Source organism: Arvicola amphibius, chromosome 3, assembly GCF_903992535.2.
Source record: "Arvicola amphibius chromosome 3, mArvAmp1.2, whole genome shotgun sequence".
Classification (NCBI taxonomy): domain Eukaryota; kingdom Metazoa; phylum Chordata; class Mammalia; order Rodentia; family Cricetidae; genus Arvicola; species Arvicola amphibius.
In genome coordinates this window covers 132,974,473-132,995,153 of record NC_052049.1, presented here as the reverse complement: position 1 = coordinate 132,995,153, position 20,681 = coordinate 132,974,473, and the positions used below count along the sequence as shown (strand labels likewise).

General features: G+C 49.7%; 1 protein-coding gene across 13 annotated transcripts in view; it reads right to left on the bottom strand.

The window, feature by feature from the left end:
• Positions 1 to 20,681, bottom strand: part of Megf11 (multiple EGF like domains 11) — a 213,141-nt gene that overhangs the window by 168,932 nt on the left and 23,528 nt on the right. For 12 of the 13 annotated variants that reach the window (XM_038323239.1, XM_038323231.1, XM_038323232.1 and 9 more), the window contains one exon: positions 5,342 to 5,434. In XM_038323239.1, coding sequence (XP_038179167.1) covers positions 5,342 to 5,434 — 93 coding nt within the window. Of the gene's footprint in view, positions 1 to 5,341; positions 5,435 to 14,237; positions 14,282 to 20,681 lie in introns of those variants that run through there. The other variant, XM_038323233.1, reaches the window with a different exon arrangement.

Genomic DNA, 20,681 nt, shown 5'->3' with positions numbered 1-20,681 from the left:
CTTGGGTAGGCTTCAAAGAGTACATAGTACACTCTGGGCACTGGAGGCCAGAGGGTCGAGTTTGGGCTCCGTGCAGCATTCCTCCACACGGTGGTCAGGTTTCTCTGCCCATGCTTGGCATTCTGGAGTTTTCATCAACTACAGAACAAAGGGGTCTTAAGGCACATGTTGGCTTTGGTACTTCCAGTCCTCTGTATCTATGGGTGCTAACGCATCAACCAATAGCAAATCCAAAGGGGTTTTTGTTGTGATTTTCTTTTTGAAACAGTCTCATGTGTCCCAGGCTGGCTTCAAACCCACTATGCAGCTAAGGATGACCCTGAACCCCAGATCCCCCTGTCTCTACCTCTGACGTGCTGGGGTCACAGTCTTTTACCAGAAGCCCAGGCAACTGAGTCCCAGCCCCGACCCATCTTGTACTTCCTAAACTGTGAAAAAAATCCCAAGTTCTACGACAAACAGACCCAAAGAATCCAGTGGCAGGGAATGATCAGAAACAACTTAAATGTTCACCAGCCAGGCCTAGTGAAAGACATACAGTAAACCACAGAATGGAAGTCTAGACAGCCGTTAAAAATTTAAAGGAGATTAATGCTTATTGGCAAGGAAAAGAGTGTACAACTTAGGGTTGAATTAAAGGAGCGAGTTTCCGGCTAGCATACATGTGGGATCCAGGTCTAGCGTTGCATACAAATGTCAGGAAAATGCCAGGGCTCCTACCATCCAAAGGCTGGGAGAGGTGAGCCTGGGCCACGACCTGGAGTCTATGCTCTTGGTAAACTTCTCCTTTTAAATGTGAAGATGTATAACTTCAAAGTCAATGGGGAAAAATCCAAGCCAAGGAAGCCTGCTGTTTCCCATTGAAGTCAATCTGAAACGTTTTCATCCCATGTATAGATCCAACCTGAGATCTCTAGGGACACATACTGCACCTGGAGGGATATGTCTCCCCAAGCCCTGCAGGCTGGTGGATGTCCAGCAACACAAGCAGGCTTGACTGTTAGATCACATCTAATCGTAAGTTGCATTTCTTGCCTGATTTTTCTCCCTACAATGGTGTCTCTGAGTCAAAGCTTATGAACATATTCTTCCTTCTCCTGAGAGCAGCTACATTCTCCCATTGAAAATGCATTTCAGGGACTAGAGAGACAGCTCATTGGTTACGAACATATGCTGCTCTTCCCGAGGACCTGAGTTCAGGTCCCAGCACACACCTGGTGCAGCTCCCAACTGCCTGTAACTCCAGTTCCAGAAGACTCAGTGCCCCTGGGCTCCCTCAAGACCCGTAGTCACCTACACACAATCTAAAAAAGGGAAACCTATTTCAACCCAAGGCCTTATTAACAGGGATAGAATGCCCAAAAGGAAGGCTATAATCGTTAAGAGTTCAGGTTTATGACTGGGAAATAGTTTGCTATGCAAGCATGAGAATCTGCGTTTTAAGTTCCATCACCCACATTAAAAAGGAGGGGGGACTGGAGAGATGGCTCAGAGGTTAAGAGAGCACTGGCTTTTCTTGAGAGGCCCTGAATTCAATTCCCAGCGGCCACTTGGTGGCTCACAACCATCTATAATGAGATCTGATGCCCTGTTCTGGCCTGAAGACAGTCATGCAAACAGAACACTGTATACACAATAATAAATAAATATATAAATATATAAATATATATAAATAAATAAATATAATAATAATAATAATAATAATAAATAAATCTTAGAAAAATAGGTGTGGCCACACATTGGGCCCTAGCACTGGCAGGGATGGGGCAGAGAAAGGAGGATTCCTTGGGGCTCACTGGCCAGCCAGTCTAGCCTACTCAGTGAAAGGCCTTGCTTCAAACAATAAGGGGTAGTGATAGATGAAGAGACTCTCTGTTGACCTCTGGCCTCTGCATAGGCTCACATGGGTAGACGCACCTGCAGAGTTAGATTTAGAACCCAGGGTTTTGACCTGGTTTCACCATTTACTGGTTAGCTGTGTCTATGACTACTTTGCCAGCCTCTCTGCACTGTAAAACAAGTCTAATAATTCCTCAGCACAGGGATGCTGTGAAGATGAAACATGAAGTTCAAGACCGTGTCCCATGCATGGGCAAGTTCAATCGATGGCAGCACTGATAGTAACAAAACTGTCCTCTCTCAGGACTAGTCAGAGCAGGCCTGCGGTTATGGGCTTGGATACAGGGATGATAATTTAAGGGGAAATAAAGGCCACAGGCGATAGGAAAAAGACAGATGGCAAAGCAGCCCAAATGACGTCCCATAAGACACAATACATCTCAGAGAAGAAAAGAGGAGATCAGTGGCTGTGCATATTACTGGAAGGGGGAGCTGGGGGTGGTGCGGGAGAATTGTCTGTAATCTGTCAATCATGTTTTAAATAAATGCTGATTGGCCAGGCAGGAGGTAAAGGTGGGAAAACCAGACAGGAAGTAGAAATGATGTAATGAGAACAGGAGAATTCTGGGAAGGAGGAAGTTGATTCCTCCCACTCCTGCCCAGATCACCGAAGCAGCAGGATGTGATCTGCCCCACTGAAAAAAGGTACTGAGCCACATGGCTAACATAGATCAGAAAAATGGGTTAATCAAGCTGTGAGAGTTAGCCAGTAAGAGGCTAGAGCTAATAGGCCAATCAGCTTTATAACTTATAGAGATCTCTGTGTTATTTCTTTGGGGCTTTCCAGCTGTGGGGTTCTGGGCGGGACAGAAACCCCAACAAGCAGGCCTGGCTTCCTTCATGTTACATGGGGGAGCCCCCATTTCTTCCAAGCAACCTCGATGGCTATAATCCTCTGATCTGGGGCAGTTCGCCACACATCCACAGCCTGTGGCCTTGTCCAATGAGCTCCTTGGGAGAAATTCCAGACATGCCAAGAAAAAGATCACCGCAATCCATCAGCCTGCTCAGTACTCACTGTGAGCAAGAAGCAACCAGTAGGAACCAGAGAAATAGTTCCACTGGGGAGAAGGGAAGATTTCCCAGCAGCCAAAATGAACTTCCACAGGAAGTAGTGAGCTTCCTATGTTAGAGGGACTCAAGGGTGGGAAAGCTCTCCGCCAGGCACTGCTGAAGCTCTGACACGAGAATCCACGAATTCCCTTCATCGAACACTGTTTTCCCTCAAAATGAAGCTGGGGCCGGCTCTGGAAGACCATAACCCACTGTTCTTTTCCCAGCTGCTGGCATTATTTTGAGAGTTGGAGAAAACTTTAGGAAGTGGGGACAGGGAGTGAGTCCAGGGCACGTATCTTGTCCTTGGCCTCTTCTTCCCAACTCCCTCTCTTTCCTTCCTGTCTGTTTGTCTGTCATGAGGTTGAGAATCTCTTTCACCACACTCTACCACCATGATGGTTAGCCAGGCCACCATGGATTGAACTCTCTGAAACTGCGAGCTGAAATAAACCCCTCCCTTCGCAGGTTGTTTCTATCGGGTATTGGGTCACAGCGATAATAAAACTGACTTGATCAAAACCAGTCCCTTAGTACTTTCTTTGGCTCTGGTAATACATGCCTTTGAGTATATCCCAGAGAGCAAGGTCCTTTGAACCAGAGACGGTGGCTCCCAGCTTAGCAGGAGGATTTAGGGAAAGGGAACAAACTGTGGGTTAGATCAGCCCCCAAATGTGATGACATTTGTGACTGAATTATCCTCATGTTATTCTGTGATGTAACCCTGGTGTTTGGTAAACTTACCCCGATGCAAGACTGCTCAACACCGGCAAATCCCATTCATCCAAGGTCACCAGACAGTAAATCAGAAATGACAAAGATGCTGTCTGAAAGCCCCCCCCCCGACCCACCTGACTTCACAGCACTGAACCAGCTGTAAGTGCACAGCCTGAGAGAGACTGAGGCCTCATCCCCTCCTTCACAGGCCGCCCTTTTTCTTGGGAAGAGGTGGCAGCAGCCACAAGTAGGCCCAGCCCATCCAGGTCATCCACTCCAGTCAAATGTTTCTCCCCAAAAATCCACTGTCAGCAGAATTACACCAAAGGAAACATGGACAGGGAACATGCCCTTGGACATTTCCCCATTGTGCTTCCTGAACTTAAAGTCCACAGAAAAACTGGTTGAAAATAACTTGTACATTCATCCCTCAGGCTCATCCTTCATCGTCTGGCCTTCCTTCTCAGTCACAGCCTTTCTTTAAGGCCGTGGACTGGCTGGAAATGGAGGCTATCCAGACATTTAGGGTTTCCCCACACATTACACAGGGGCTATTGGAAGCTCCAAGCAGATGTGGACCCCTCCAAGAAGCCAGGAGAGTCACCAAGACTTTAGATAAAACCACATATCCCATATCTTTCTTTGGGCTGACATTTTCTCATGCCCTTCTAGACAAAGACATAGGCATCATGTATCAAATCTGCATATCAAAAGACCACAATTAGATTTGCCCAGCCCAGCAGAGAGCAGGAGCAGGCACACACACTGTCAGGCTAATGTGTGTGAACCCAGCAGTCCCCTGCCTAAGATTTACAGCATCGGCTCTGTGGAAAAGGACACAGGGGTGGCTCCCCAGGACTCATAAACAGTGGTACTTAGACCTCTAACAGGTTGGCCTAGGTATGTTTTCACCCACACCAACTTAAAGCAGGAAGAAAACGGGGCTCCAATGCTAGTCAAGGCCTCTAGCCAATAGGACCCCAGTATTCAACAGCTATTGACTGGTTATGGAATGTACCTGTGGAAAGGGTCATCTGAGACTACCAGAGGGAGAGGAGGCTTCATCTCCAGCTCTTAGCAGCGAATCTCTTCAGCTTTTCCTGATACAGTCCTCCTCCAGAGAACTAGTACCACAATAAAGATGATGTCCCATTTTTTCTGTGGGTCACTGGGTCATCCATGCAAGGAGATATAGGAACAGTATCCTGCCCCTAGGGGTGTCCCCTTCTCTTACTACTGGGGCAGAGATGTCCTGGTAGCCACCATCCTCACACAATAGCCCCTTGTGCACCCATGGGCACTCATGAAACTGAGTTTCTGAACCAACCAAGTCAAGGACCAGGCCTAATAACCACCTTGGTATGTAAACAGGTACACTTCATCTCAAGTTCATCCCAACCCTCAAAAAGCCATATATAGAGATGGATCATCAAAAGAAAAGTGTACAAATGATTGTACAGCTCTCCACATTTATAACCCTCAAGACCCCACGAGTCATCTACCCATCCTCCTAGAGCCTTGACCCCCAAAATGCTGTCACATGTTAACTATATCTGGCATCTTCCTGACATCCAAAGTCATCTCCACCGGTCACATGAATGAACTCGCACATGCTACCACCCCTTCCAATGTCAGAACTGTGGACCACTGATCCCCAAAATCCCAGACTTACCGCTGGAACAGTCAGGGCCTCCCCATCCAGGTTCACAATGGCAGGTATCTGGGGAGACACAACGGCCATGCATACACTCCTCCGTGCACAGGGCTAAAGGCATGGGAGAGAAAAAAAAGCAGACAGTGAGAACAGCCATCTGGGCACAAAGCAGAAGCCACTTTGTCAAGGGCCCCTAGTACAAAGGATGTTCCAAATGTATCTTTGGTTTGGGGAATAAACATCAAGCTTAATAGAACTTGAGTTGTTCAACTTGAAATGTATCCGAAAAGCGGGCATGGTGTCTACCCCAGCCACACTTAAAACGAAACCCCAACCTGAGACAGGGCAGCCTTGGTTTTTTGGTAATAGCTCCTTCAGACACTAGAGATGCAGTTCAGTTGACAGAGAATCCACAACACCTCATAACCATGTATGGTACCACACACCTAATCCCGGCACTCCGGAGGTACAGGAAAGAAGAACAAGAATTTAGCATTATCCTCAGCTACAATGTAAATTGGAGGCTAGCCTGGATTACATTAGACCCTACCTTTAAAAAAAAAGACAATCTTCTCAGGCTGATGTGGTAATACATACCTATGAGCCCAGGACTCAGGAGTATAAAGTTAGAGGATCAAGATGAATTTGAGGCCAGTCTAGGTTATGCGTAGAGAAACCCTGTCTCAGAGACAGAGACAGGGGGATAGACAGAAAGAGATACAGAGACAGAGAAGAAAGAATAAGGAAAAACTGAGATGGGATGGTGGAGAGGGGGTGGCTAGAGAGATGGCTCAGTAGTTAAGAGCACTTGCTGCTCTTCCAGAGGACGTGAGCTCATTTCCTGGGACCCACGTCTGGCAACTCACAATTAACTTTGTAACTCAAGTTCCACGGGATCCACTGCCCTCTGACCTCCATTGGCATTCATATACATGGGGCATATGCTCACATAGACACATGCACACATGAGTAAAAGTAAAATAAATATAAAAACTCATGGAGCTCATGTACAAACCAGAGGCCTCTACCACACCCCCGAACTCTGGCCACATTTGCTCAGCAAACCCGCCCTCTCCACCTTTTGCTGGCCCCGGGTTCTCCTCACGAAAGTCCCTCATGTAGCAGGCTGCCTGGCAGGAGCAGACACTGTGCCCCCACCTTCCTGCCCCCCTCCCCAAACATCCCTATTTTGGGGTTCTCAAATGTCAGCAAATCTGCAAAGTATACAAATGCTGAGGGGAAAAAGCAACAGCTAATTATAAGAAAGTAATTAAGAGAGACATCCACGATGATGATAATTGTAATTAGAAAGTGCCTGGCAATTTCTTATCACGCAGTCAAATGCTACAGCCCCGGAGCCGCCAGGCTAGGCAATGAGCAGTTTCCATCCGCTGTACCGGCACCGAGGAGTCTTATTGACAGCCAGTGTGAGGAAGAGAGCTTATTGCTCTCTCTCCTTTCGATAGAATCCACATTTTCCAAGGTCACCCTTTGCTCCCCAAGAGACCTGCCCCACCACCTAATCCATCAGCCAAGCATTACAGAAACCCCTACATCCTACCCCCACTAATTTTGCCAGCTTGGAAAATCAGCAGCTATCATCAGCCCTGTCAATCTCCTGGGTGGGCTTGAGATAAAGGGCTCTCACTCTGAAAGCAGTGAGAATTCATCTTGCTGTCTGCTTCTGGCCTGGGCTGAGGAGCAGGTAGCCTCCTAGACTGAGTCTGGAGGCTGCCACTGACCTACTACCTGGTCTAGAGGCTAACTGGTGTGATCATGGGATGGTTGGTGTGGGGTCTTCTAGCCCGCCCCTAATGCTGGCCTTGGAGCTACTGCTCCTATAGTTACCACCCTAACTCTGTCTAGGTCCCCAGACAGGGAAGACCCTGGGAGAGCCACTTCAGATAGTCCCAGGTTAGAGGTCTGCAATCAGCCTGTCCTTACACAATCTACACAGGCAGCTTGTGAGGAAGGCCCTGGCTTTTGCTAAGGACCTGCACAGCCCCAGTACTGGAGATCCCGAGGCATGGCTTCCCCAGCTCCCTGACTAGGGAACTGGGCTGAGCCTGGATCTGGGAACCAACTCCACTTCGAACCACAGTGACCTGCTCACTGGACACTACCAAGACCCTAGCCAGTCACCGCTATGCCAAGGATATTCTAAACAGGTTCAAATAGGCCTATGTCCTGGAACACACAGGAAAGCAGGTGCCTGTCTTTTGTTCCCCATTTCATGCCAGTCCATTGGGCTCTGCCAGCTCCCAGTAAGGGCCTTGCTGCTCTCACTCCTCTGTCACTGTCCCTGCAGGCTAAGGACCCTGTGAGATGTACAGCTGGGCCGGTGTAAGTCCCAGACTTTCAGCTCAGCCCAGCAAGGATAACTCCAGCTGTTTGCTTCCTGAGTGCAGAAAGCACAAACTTTGACCCTGGGGTCTCTGCCGAGGTGGTGGGAGCCTTCCATGAATTCTAAACCTGTGGAGTGTTGGGGATGGAAGAAACCTCAGAGAAAATAGAAAATCATATCCAGCCCCTTCATTACGTGCAGGGAGAAACTGAGGCTTGAGACCCATTATCTCAGACATATATGGCCTATCAGTCAGCCAGGAGGGATACCTCCTGTTTTACACCATCTCCCCCATCCTGGCTAAGGCACAAGAATGTAAGGTCGCGCACAGAGTGCTGCCAGCTGGCCCCGGGAGGCTCAGTGAGAGCTTGGGACAGGCCAGGGCCACAGTTTCCATGCCCTGAGCACCCTGCAGGGGGAGGGGACAGGGGCTCTAACCACTTGGAAGGAGGGAAGAGAAGAGCAAGGTCTCAGCCGGGTTCCTGACTGCCTTCGTCTCTCAGATCCCAGATACCGGTGACATTTGCCTAACCCCTTGCAACCCCTGGCCAGTAGGAATGGCCATTGGGTATTCTGAGCAAGCTATACACTGCACAGCCTTCTCACCTGGTCCCTTCCAGGGTCCTAGAGACCCCAGTACTGCTTGTCAAGCACCACCCCAAATGCTGAGCCATAACCCCCAGCTTAGCCCTGGATTTAGAACACTGCCACCAACCCACACATGCCAAGCAGCCCCTTATGAGCCCCAGACCCACTTCCAGGGATGTGGGTGGGGTCCTTATGTTCTCTCTAGACCTCACTATCCTCTCTCTCCCTCATCCTTCTCCGTCGACCACTTTTTAAAACCTCAATCCGTTCATATTTCATAGGTGTTGTTTAGACAGATGTTAGAATCCTGAAATATTGATGACAAACACTCAGAGCTGAGATTGCTAGATCTGGCATTTGGGCCACTGTTTGAACACCTGGAGAGAGAGGAGAGTCACCCAAAGGTTAGTGAAGTTAAGATACCGTGGCAGCCTAATTCCAACCCCAGTGTCCCAAGTGAGCCAGCGGTAAACAGCTGTCCGGGACTCACACGGGAACTGCCCCTAGAGTAACAGGTTCCTGTTTTTCACCCAGATGCCACATAGCTGAGCTCTGGAGGGACCAGGTTAGGACCCTGCCATCGCCGATTCCCGCAGCTTTACAAGAGGTTTGTGGTCAAGTCTTTCTTACCACGGCATGTCCACTTGCCCACGATCAGGGACCCCAAGGCAGACTGGATGGGAGCAGCTTCACGACAAGGGGAGGGGCAGCACTCCCGCTCTCCAGCCTAACCGAAAAACCTGAACTTCTGCTCTCTCAGCCCCATCTCATTGCCCTCCCATCCAATCTTGCTTCCAACTTCCTGGCATGCTGGGAACTCTGCTGCTGAGAAGCAGGTTGGTGGAGCTAGGACACATGGTATCCAGAGCACAGGGGCTTACCCACAGGTGTTAATTGGTGGCTCTGCCCACCTCTGTCCCTGGGTCAGCCCCCAAATCAGTTGGGGATGGTGACAGGCTAGACCTCATAGGCTGCGGTGGGTCAAGTGAATTGGTAAAGGCATTGTCAGGGCATAGCAAGTGCCAGAGAAGCCTTGCTTTCACTACTGGCAGGGTTTCCTTGGGCCTCATGGTATCATCCTGTGACACTTGAGCCTTTTCCAACACACACATACACACACACACACACACCACACAGAGTTACCCTCATCCCTATCCTTTATTGTGGTTCATGGTGAATAGTTTGCAGGGGTCTACTGTCAGATCCCTAGTGGGAAAGAACGCCATAACCTAAGTTTAAATCTGAGATTTACCAACTGCTATTGCTCCACCAGTACCATAAGCAAATGACCCCCTCCCCTGTCTTGAGAACAATGGTATCCACCTCAGAGTTGTTGCAAAGATGGAAATGTTACGGGGCTGGCGAGATGGCTCAGTGGATAAAGCCTGGCAGCCCAAGTGCAATCCCTGGAACCCCCATTGGGGAAGGAGAAAGCTAATCCCCATAAATTGATCTCTGACCTCACAAATGTACCATGGCACATGCATGCCCCTTCCCATCACACTCTATTAAATAAATAAATGTAATTCACAAATAAACACTTAGGTGGATACCCAGCAAGTATTAGGTGTCCAGAGAACAGAGAACAAGAGTTGTTGAAATCTCTTCACACTCCCACAATATTGTCTGTCTGTCTCTCTCTCTCTCTCTCTCTCTCTCTCTCTCTCTCTCTCTCTCTCTCACACACACACACACACACACACACACACACACACACACACCACAGGATTATCACATATGACTGCGTGCACATCGTGAGATCTGAACCCCTCTCATTCCCATGATCACTTCACACATGGGATCACCACACATGCCTGTGGGTATAGACTGTGGGGTCTGGGCTGGATGTCAAAGACAGGTGACAACTGCTTTCATTTGTTGTCACTTCCTATGGGAGGGTTTCCACTAACCCTTCCCATGCTTTTATTTGTTTGTTTGTATATTTTCTGAGTACCCACTACACACTGTGCCTGGAGATTTTCACATGAGTTATCTCAACCTTGTACTCCATAGTTTAATGTCAACTTGACACAAGCTCAAGTCATCAGAGCGAAGTGAACGTCAATTAAGAAAATGCCACCGTAAAAATCAGGCTGAAAGCAAGCCCGTAGGGCATTTTCTTAATTAGTGATTGATCTGGAAGGGCCCAGCTCACTGTGAGTGGTGTGATCTCTGGGCTGGTGGTCCTAGGTTCTTCTAGAAAGCAGGCTGCGCAAGCAATGGGGAGTAAGCCAGTGAGCAGCATCCTCCATGGCCTCTGTATCAGCTCCTGCCTCCAGGTTCCTGCTCTGTTTCAGTTCCTGCCCTGACTTCCTTTGAGGAACTGTGCTGTGGAGGCGTAAGCAGAACAAACCCTTTCCTCCGCATTTGCTTTTGGTCATGGTGTTTCATCACAGAAATAGTAACCCTGACTAAGACAGGTCTCAACCAAAGGCCCTCCCAGCATGCTTTGGGGAGTTCACTCTCATAACTTTCTCAAATATTAACCTGAGGGAGATGATACCCCCTGAGGCCTCCAGTCCCTGGGGAGGATTGGCTGCTTCCTGCTCTGTTTTGGTAAGCCCCCACACAGTAGGTGCCCCGTGTTTATGGGTCCCACATGCTTCTGTCCCCCATGTAGTACATGTAGGGAGCTCGGCCTCAGTAGCTTCTCCTCGTCCAGCCTTTTAGACATCTTGTCACAATCACCCCTCCTCCACCTGCATCTACATCCCAGTCTGTCAGTGACAGGAACCCCTCACCTGCAAACCAGGACCATACTGTGCCTTCCCAAAACTCAGACTACAAGCCCGTGTTGACCCCTTGAGAATGCCTTCATCCCTTCTCCTGACCCCCTCACCTTCCCTGTGCCCAGGGCTGACCTCATCCTCTGGCTTCTGGGCAGGTCCAGCTAGTGGGAACAACCAGCAAGTAACAGGAAGGGAGGTTGTAGCATGTGTGCCTAAGATTCTGGAGAGTGGTCCTCAGGCCCAAGGGATGGCAGTGGTTCTCAGATGCTTCATCATTTCTTAGTGGTTTTCACACTTTCCCTGCCTTTGTTTGTTTGTTTATTGTTCTGAGGTGAGGTCTTATGTACTCCAGACTGACCTTATCCTTCTGCCTCCAACTCCCAAACACTGGGGCTACAGTGCACATCATCACCCAGTTTGTGTGATTCTGGGGATACAATCCAGGAATGCTGTGTATGGCAGGCAAGCACCCCACCCACTGAGCTACTTCTGCAGCCCTCTCCCCAGCTTTATAAAAACCATCTCTTTCTCACTAAACTCTCCCCGGTGACCTTTCCCATCACACACCCTCCATGTCTTTCTGGAAGCCTAGCTGGTCCAAAGCAAGCCAAGCTGAGGTCTGAGCCCACACACGTGCAGGATGCTAAGGGATGGCTCTTGTCCACATGCTGCCTTGTCACCTGGACCTCAGGTACAGACAAACAAGTGACAGTACCAGACTAAGTGCTGACTTGCTGTACGGATGTGGCTGAGCGCCTCCCTCCTCCAGACCTCGATTCCCATGTCTGAAATGAAGGGGTGAGTGGCATGACCCACTGTCACACTCCGGCTCTGGTGTGGAGGGCTTTGTAGTGCAGCAGATTGTGGTTTGAGGGTCAACTCAAATGGAGCTTGAGTGTTGCTAAAGAGACAGCTTAGTCGGGGGAGGACCTGAGTTTGAGGCCAAAAACCCATGTTAAAAAAGCCAGGTGTGGTGATGCAGAGAACTACAGGGAGGCAGAGAAGCAGATCCTGGGGCTTCCTGCCCAGCCAGCCTAGCCTGCTTGGTGAGTTCCAGACTAGAAAGTGTAAAAGGCGGATGCTGCCTGAGGAACAAGACTCAAAGTTGTCCTGTGGCCTCCACACACATGCATGTCCCTGCACACACACACACACACACACACACACACACACACACACACACACACGGCAGGGGGAGAGAGAGAAAGAGAAAGACCTGAACATGTACAAACACATGTGCACACACATATAACACGCAGCTTGGTGCACGGACAATGTATTCTGAGGAGCAGACAGCAGCTGGAGTGGCAGGCTTTGGGCAGAAGCAGCTCGTATGGGCAGCTCCTCAGCAGACAAACTATGGAGACAACACTGGCCTTCCTGACTACTGGCTGGCCCTCGTGGTGGAGAGCCCCTGGAATCAATTCTCCATTCTATTAGCATTCCACCCGAGACGACCCACGAGTCCCCAAGGTGCTCATGGTAATATATTTGCCTGGCTGCCTGCAAATGGTCTCACTAGTTAATGGAACTATAAAATTCCTTCACATGAAAAGGTCAAGACAAATAAAGACATGCTCCCTGGCCCCATACCTAGTGGGGACTAGAGAAGGCCTAGGGTCCAGACACAGTGTAACCTCCTGAATTCCATGGCATATGGCTTCTGGAGCTTCCCATGACCTCTCCCCCCATTTCCCCTGTGCCCCAAGGCACATTGATCAGCCAGACATTAGCATTCCTGGCAGGAGCCATGGAGCAGGTTGTCACTGGATTCTGCTTAGAAACAAAATAACCTCCATTCAAGTGGGCCCAAGTGCCAATTCTGAGGTGACATGCTTAGCATGAATGATTTTGCCATGGCCAGGGTAACACATCCCTATATGACATGTATATGTGTCTATGTCTCTGGAGGGGGACTTAGGAATTTCCAGGGAGTTCTAAAACCCGGTCCAGTAATCACGATCGCTGAGTTCCCTCCTCAGCCAGAAAGAGCCAAGCCACCTGACTCCTCTTCTCAGAACATCTGGACTTGGCTTCGAGTGGCCATGTTTGACTCCAGGACGTGAACAATCACGGTTAAGAAAGCAGCCGCTCTCCTGCAGTGCTGGGAGGATGTAAAGGACCCAACAGCTTCCTGGTCTGGGGACCTAACCTGCAAGTTCCTCCCTGCCTCACGTGCCTCTCTCTGAGTAGGCCCTAGCGCCTCATCTTCCATTCCTAGCACCCTAGCTGGCTGCTCCCCTGTTGCGGTATGTTATGTGCTCACCTGCCGGCTACCCTGTTGTCATGCACTGGGTCCCTGCTCTGTCACTCATTGGCTGCCTATCTCTGGGCAGCCTTCTGACCTCCAGTTTCCTCCCCTGCCTCACCTGCGATCCAGGAGCATTACTGCAAACACCAAGGAGTTAAGACCCGCAAAGCCCCTCCCCAACCAGAACTTACAGCTGCGCCTTCCCCCAACTTGCTACTGTTACCACATCCCTCTTCTCAGGGCAGGGTAGAGGACCTGGGACATCATGGTCCCATTGTGGCATTTTCAGCTCAGGGAATGATCTGAAGGCCTGAGTTAGAGCCGAGAAGAATTCCTGTTAGGGGTACGGGGACAGGGGTGGAAGAAGCCACAGTCCCCGTCAGCTCGCTGGTGGAGAGTCATCCACCAAGGGCGACATCCTGTACAGCTCCTTCTTCTTCTGGCTCTCAGAGGAAAGAATGGAAGAAGACCACAACCCAGCTGCCGAAACTTCTCTCTCATGGACCCAAGAGCTGTGTTATAGCTGTGTGTAGAGAGAGTGTGTAAATGTGTCTACCTGCCATGCTCACTTTAGTACCACCTCCTCCAGGAAGCCCCTCATGACTGCATAATCTACCCCTGACCCAAGCGAGGCCAGGTCCCCTCCCTGGCGCCTGGCTGTCCCCACAGGCCACAGCACTGACTGCACAACTACTCACTGAACTCCCACCAACTCCCCAAAGGCAAGAAAGAGGTCTCTATTCAGTATCTCAGTGTTCCAGCATGGAACCAGACCTGACAGAAGCACAGTCAACAGGAGCTGGACCTCTGTCCTTCCCCGTCTAGGACCCACCCTCTCCTATGTGGGCCATGCCAGTCATGCCAGTCTGCTTGAGGGTGAACATGTAACTCAGTTAAAAGGCCTGGCTATGCTAAGCCTCAATACTCCATGGGGGCGGCAGAGGAGATTGGCTGATTTGTTTTTGAGACAGAGTCTCATCGTCTGGGCTGGCCTCCACTTACTATGGCACTGAAGATGGCTGAGCTTCTGATCCTCCTCTCTCTACTCCTGGGTGCTGTGATTACAGCCTTGTGCCACCACACCCTGTCCTTGCAGTGCTGAGGATGGATGAGATCCAGGGCTTCCAGAATGCTAGGCAAGCACTCTGCCGACTTAGCTGCATCCCAGCCCTGACAAAATGCTTTTTTTAAAAATGTAGCTCACATAGACTGTCTTGTCACAGCCAAACCCAGTGGGGAAGACCGCAGCCTCCTGTCCCATTCTAGAGCCCCGGGGAGCCATCTATCATTAAATGCCAATGTCAGATAATAACACCCCACACACCCCAACCACATCAGGGGACCTCCCTCATGTCGCTACCAATCATCCGAAGATATCAGCCTGACTTGCTCCAAACACGGCTTAACTGCAAATAATGGTTTACCAATTAGAATTGCCACCTGTCAGAATGCGGCTATCAGGTTCCTGCATACAGCAAGCCTGCCAACCACAGGGCCTGATAAAAGCCTTGGCATGGCAGTCAGCAACCTCCATGGGCATAGAAGGCCCAGGGTCTGCTCCCGGCAGCCCAGCCTTCCCTGCTTTGTAGAGGATTTTCCCAGCTGAGCCGCTCCAACCCCCACCCCGTGTCCCTGCGAGGAGCAACAGCTTTCAACTTGTTAATGATGCTGGAACATACAGCCTGAGTCAGCAACCCCCAGCACACGACCCAAGGAGAGTTTTTTCTAGGTCTTTTCCCCCAGTTTGACAGATGCCAGACTTTCTCCAGAAAGACACATTCCAACTGATTGATTTTTTTTTCCTTAGGAAATTGATCCTTGCCACCTACAAGGCAAGCAAAACATGAGGCTTGTCAAGTGTTTTCTTTTTCTTTCTCTTTTTTTTCTTTCTTTCCTTTTCATTTTCAACATTGATTTAAAAAAATATTCTGCCTTTCTCTTAAAGCTTGCCTTCCCCAAGGAGCTGGCCTCTTCTTGTAGTTAGTGTAACAGGGCCCCCAAAGGGGTGGCAATGGAGGATGGACAGATGGACCAGTGCCCAGTGCCTATTTTCCATCAGACAGACCTCAATAGATCAGAGTGGGTCAGCATGAGGCTGTCAGCTGGTCAGACCTGGGTGGGGTCCCAGTGCCTCTTCCTGGCAAGCTGGGTAGCCCTGAGCCAATTAAAATGATGAAGTCCTACAAAATCTATGGGGCTATTTGGGTTAGAGGGCAAAACAAGATAAAACCTACAAAGGGTTTGCCAGAGTAGGCCCCAGCAAGGGCTCAGAAATTCCAGCTCAAGACATTACCACCAGTTTTAGAAGCAGCAGCATGAATTTGACCCTCAGACATGCTGATCTCAGGGCCTCAGGCAGTCATGTGCTTGCTGTGTGATCATGAAGATCTGAGTTCTCAGCACTTATGCAACATGTAAAAAGCCAGGTAGAGAAGCATGCGTCTGGAGTCCTGGATCCATCTAGGGAGACTGAGATCCCTGGGGCTCACTGACAAGTCAGCCTCGTTGTATTGGTGAGCATCAAGGTCAATAAGAGACTCCATCTCAAAAATAAAGATGTCAACTGAGGTTGACCTCTGGCCTCCACATGCATCCCCACATAATACATGTGAACACATATGCATGAACACATACGTACATACAAGGAAAAATAAACATGCTGCACTTGGAGGCTTCCGCTGACCCTTAGAGCCACGACATCTTTGGAGAGAGGGCCAAGTAGTAATACTGTCTGTCTCCATTTCAGCTATACATTAGCATCTGTGGCTCCCTGTCTGTATCCCGTACGGAATTCCATCCACCAGCTCTGTCAGCAGCAAACGTCTGCTCCATTCCAGCCTTGATCTGCTGCAGCGTAGCTTCAAGTGAAAATGGCTCTCTTCAGCTCCTGGCCCTGGGCACCACCTGGCCTCCCTTCCTTACCTAACCGATGGAGATCTCACTTCAAATGGCACCCACCTTAGAAAACGGTCCCTGAACAACCTCAGTAGGTGAAGTGATCCTGAGATGCGCTCTAGCCCTTCCCTGCCCCATCCTGGTCACATGACACCACTTGGCTCTCAACTGGAAGAAGGATGCTATTTTCTCTCACTGACACATCCTGGGGTCCAGCACAGTACAAGCACCGAGCAGCTTTGTAAACAGCTGTTGGATGCTTGATGGAATGAATCCACATTGTGCCTGATACTCTGGACAGCTCTGATTACTAGAAAGTTATATGCTTCACTGAGCAGAAATCTGCTTTCTCGGAGCTTGTGTGTGATACTGTCAGGCTTGCCCCTCCCTGCTCTGGCTCCAGGTCCCTTCTGATCCCACCTCACCAACCTTCCGAAGGCTTCTCTCTGTCAGGATCTGCAGTAGGACCAAGACAAACCAGTAGGAAGCATAGCTCCCAGCAGGTACGTCTAGCAAGCATGGTGACTATCCTTTGGGATCACCCTCCCTTTGGTATTAGTCTTTGTCCCTGGGTCCACTCTGAGGTCGTCACCCGAAGTGCTGCGGAAGCCACCCCGTGGTTCAGGAGCTGGGTACCTTTTGCATCCCCAGCAGCAAACAGCCTGTGGTCCTGCTGACTTTAAATCTCATTCCCATGAGAAGCTAAATCAGGAGCCACTTAGCAACCTTTATTAATAACTAGTAAAGGGATGGGAAAGAATCATGTTCCCGCCCTCTCCTGCCTTCCCATCCTGAACCTCTGCTTGCTGTAGGAGCCCTAAGTTCCCTGCCCTTTCTGGGAGTGATTTCATGAATGAGTCCTCATTAAATTGCAAGCTTTTGTGGCATAGATGGCTGGGAATGTTCCACTTCCCACTTACATGTCACTGAAAAGATCCCTTTCAACCTTGGCCCCCTCTGCCACCCTGGCCTGTGAGTCCAAGATCTCCGTGGGCAAATAGATGGTTACTTGCCCTAAGCATCGTTGGGGTGGGAGAAGCAAGCTTCCCGAAACCTTTGTGACCTGCCAACCAGAGTCAGCACGCCTGGAGCTTCCAGAAGTTGATTCCACCCTCCACTCTGAACCACCCCTGACTCGGCTAAAGTTCAATGTCTCCTGACAATTCAAACCTGAGGATGTGAAACACTTTATTTACAATAATGTTTAAGGTCCACTGGCACTTGTTATAAGCTTCTTTGTGATGAAGACAGGATCAAACTCAGGGCTGTATGGGCTCAGGTGAGGAGACTCTCCCCTCCATGGCCTCTCTGACAGACATGACCTTGCAAGACCAATGGGTAAACGGGAAACACTGGCAACCCCAATGGAATGCCATAAAGTACCAGGGTGAGATCATGGGAGCTAGGCAGAGAAACTAGGGTGAAAGGTCAGGGACACTGTCTCACATACTCATTGACCCTGGTGCCTATCTGTGTCACACGAGGGAGAAGTTCAGCTTGAACATATCGAGCACATGATAAACATGCAAGGTCATGTGTCATAGCGCTGGTGACCACAGCAGGAGCCTGAGCACAAACTAACTGTCCATCCGCAAGAATAAGAGTAAATTAGCACACACATACACACACACACACACCCCACAATAGGAAAATACAATCACAGCAAAACACTCAAGGGCATCGGTACAATAAAACCCAGGAAGCAGGGCTGGAGTGGCAAAGATCAGAGAGATTAGCATGTGGCACCCTCTGTGAGAAATTACAGGGCAAGGATATGCATATGCATGCTCTTAAATATACCCCCGAACACCTCTACTGAGACCATGCAGCCCAGTAACTCCTTCAGGAGAGGGGCTTAAGAGGGACCACCTACTTCTGTGGCGGATGTACTCCGAGCCAGGAGAGCACATTATCTGTGCAGAAAACAGAGACAACTGAGACTAGAATAAAGAGTCTCCAAAAAGCCTCTGTGGCCACCCTCAGGAGCCCCTGCTAGAGGATTCCATCCAGCACCCACACACCAGCAGCGCCCAGTGACAATGTGTGACCACACAGTGACCTAACAAGGGGTACAGCTAGAAAGTTTGCAGGAAGGTGTATCTCTGTCCAGGAGCTGGATTGTGACCTCTGCCTGCTGCTAAGCCGAGACCCCAGAAGTCACCTCCCAGCAGTGACCAGGTCCCCATTATACCGAATCCTAGACAGCAGGGTTCTCAGGGCTCCACAGTGCCCGAGGGACTGGAAGGAGCAGCCAAGGTTGGCAGTGTCCGTAGCTCACTGGTCTCACCCAGCACCCAATAAGCGGAACTTCACAGACTTTCTGGACAAGCTTTCTACCATCCACTGTGTCACACTGAGGGCAACATCCGTTCACTCACAGACGAGCCTTGCTCTCACTCATCCCAGCTTTTCTCAAAGTGATCTTGTGAGACACCCGCCTCCTTCCGTTCCCTCCCTCTCTTCAGCTCCTCCATCACTCTCTGACCTGCAATGGCCACGGGGTTTACCCAGGGGAGAAATCTTGAAGGTGTGTACAGAAAGAAAGAAACAAACAAAAAGATAGAGGGTAGAAGGAAGGGCAAGGGAGGGAGAGACTGGAGAAATGTATGGTGGTTTGAATAAAACAGCCCCCATGAGCCCAGAGGGAGTGGCACTATTAGGAGGTGTGGCCTTGTTGGAGGAAGTGAGTCACTGGGGGTGGGCTCTGAGGTCTCCAAAGCTCAAGCCAGGCTTAGTGGCTCCTGGTCTCTTCCTGCTGCCTGCAGATCCAGATGTAGACTCTTAGCTTCTTCTCCAGCACCACATCTGACTGTGTGCCACCATGCTTGCGACCATGGCAATAATGGATTAATCCTCTGAACTATAAGCCAGCCCCAATTAAATGTTTTCTTTTATAAGAGTTGCCATGGCAAAATTGGGAACTTGAGGGTTGGGCAAGACTGGGCCAAGGGAAGATGGGGAGAGAAAAGTGTGAAGGGGAGAGCGGGGGGAGCTCGGAGGAATGGGGTGCTTGGGATATAGGAAGGGTGGATATGAGAGCAGTGAAGCATATATCTGAATTTAAGGAGCTACCTGAGGGTTGTCAAGAGACTTGACCCTAGAGGGGTTCCCAGGTTTCCAGGGAGACGCCCCCAGTTAGTTCCTTGGGCAGCTGAGGAGAGGGAGCCTGAAAAGGCCAGTTCCTATAGCCATACTGATGAATTTCTTGCATATCACCATAGAACCTCCACCTGACGATAGATGAAGAAAATGACAGAGCCCCACCTTGGAGCACCGGACTGAGCTCCCAAGGTCCTGATGAGGAGCAGAAGGAGAGAGAACATGAGAAAGAAAGTCAGGACCGTGAGGGAACCTCCAGCTGGCGACAGATGGGGAAGGTGACTGAGCCCCACATTGGAGCACTGGACTGAGCTCCCAAGGTCCCGATGAGGAGCAGAAGGAGCGAGAACATGAGGGAGAAAGTCAGGAACGAGAGGGGTGCGTTCACTCATGGAGACGGTGGGACAGAACTAATGGGAGATCACCAACTCCAGTTGGAATGGGACTGATGGATCATGCGACCAAACCCGTCTCTCTGAGTGTGGCCAACAGCGGGGGCTGACTGAGAAGCAAAGGACAATGGCTCTGGGCTCTGATTCTTCTTCATGGACGGGCTCTGTGGGAGCCTTCTCAGCTTGGTCGATCACCTTCCTGGACCTGGGGGGAGTTGGGAGGACCTTGGTCTTAGCATAGAGTGGGGAACCCTGATGGCTCCTTGGCCTTGAGAGGGAGGGAGGGGAGGTATGGGTGGAGGGGAGGGGAGGGAAGGGGGAGAAGGAGGGGAGAGAAAGGGGAGAAGGAGGGGAGGGAGGGGGGAGGAGGAGGGAAGGAGATGGAAATTTTTAAATATAAAAAAAATAAACCATGAGAAAAAAAAAAAAAAAAAAAAAAAAAAAAAAAAAAAAAAAGAGTTGCCATGGTCATGGCCTCTCTTCACAGCAATAAAACCCTAACTGAGACAAAAAGCAAGGAGATTCCAGTTTCTATATTTTTTTGGAGTATTTACATACTAGTCACCTGGAACCCTTTCTAATATCTAAGTTTTGGGTTTTCTTGTTTGCTTGCTTGTTTGAGACAGAGCACAATGTAGTACAGTTTGGTCTTAAAGTGACTCTGTAGTCTAAACTGATCTGGAGCAGGTTTTGTTATTGTTTCTTTTGTTTTTCTTTTCTTTGTGTGTATGTGTATGTGTGTGTGTGTGTGTGTGTGTGTGAGAGAGAGAGAGAGAGAGAGAGAGAGAGAGAGAGAGAGAGAGAGAGATGCCTCTCTCTGATGTTGATCATGAATTTGCTATGTAGTTGAAGATGATCTTGAATTCATGACCCTTCACCTCTATATCAAGTGCCAGGATTGCAAAACTGAGCCACCATGCTCTGTTTATGTATGATGGGCATTGAACCCAGAGCTTCCCAGGTTTTAGGTACTGTTACATCCCCGCCCACTTCCTGATTTCTCAGGTGCATGTTTGTCTCTTTTTTTGCTTTCTCAGCTCCCTTAAACAGGCAATACAGA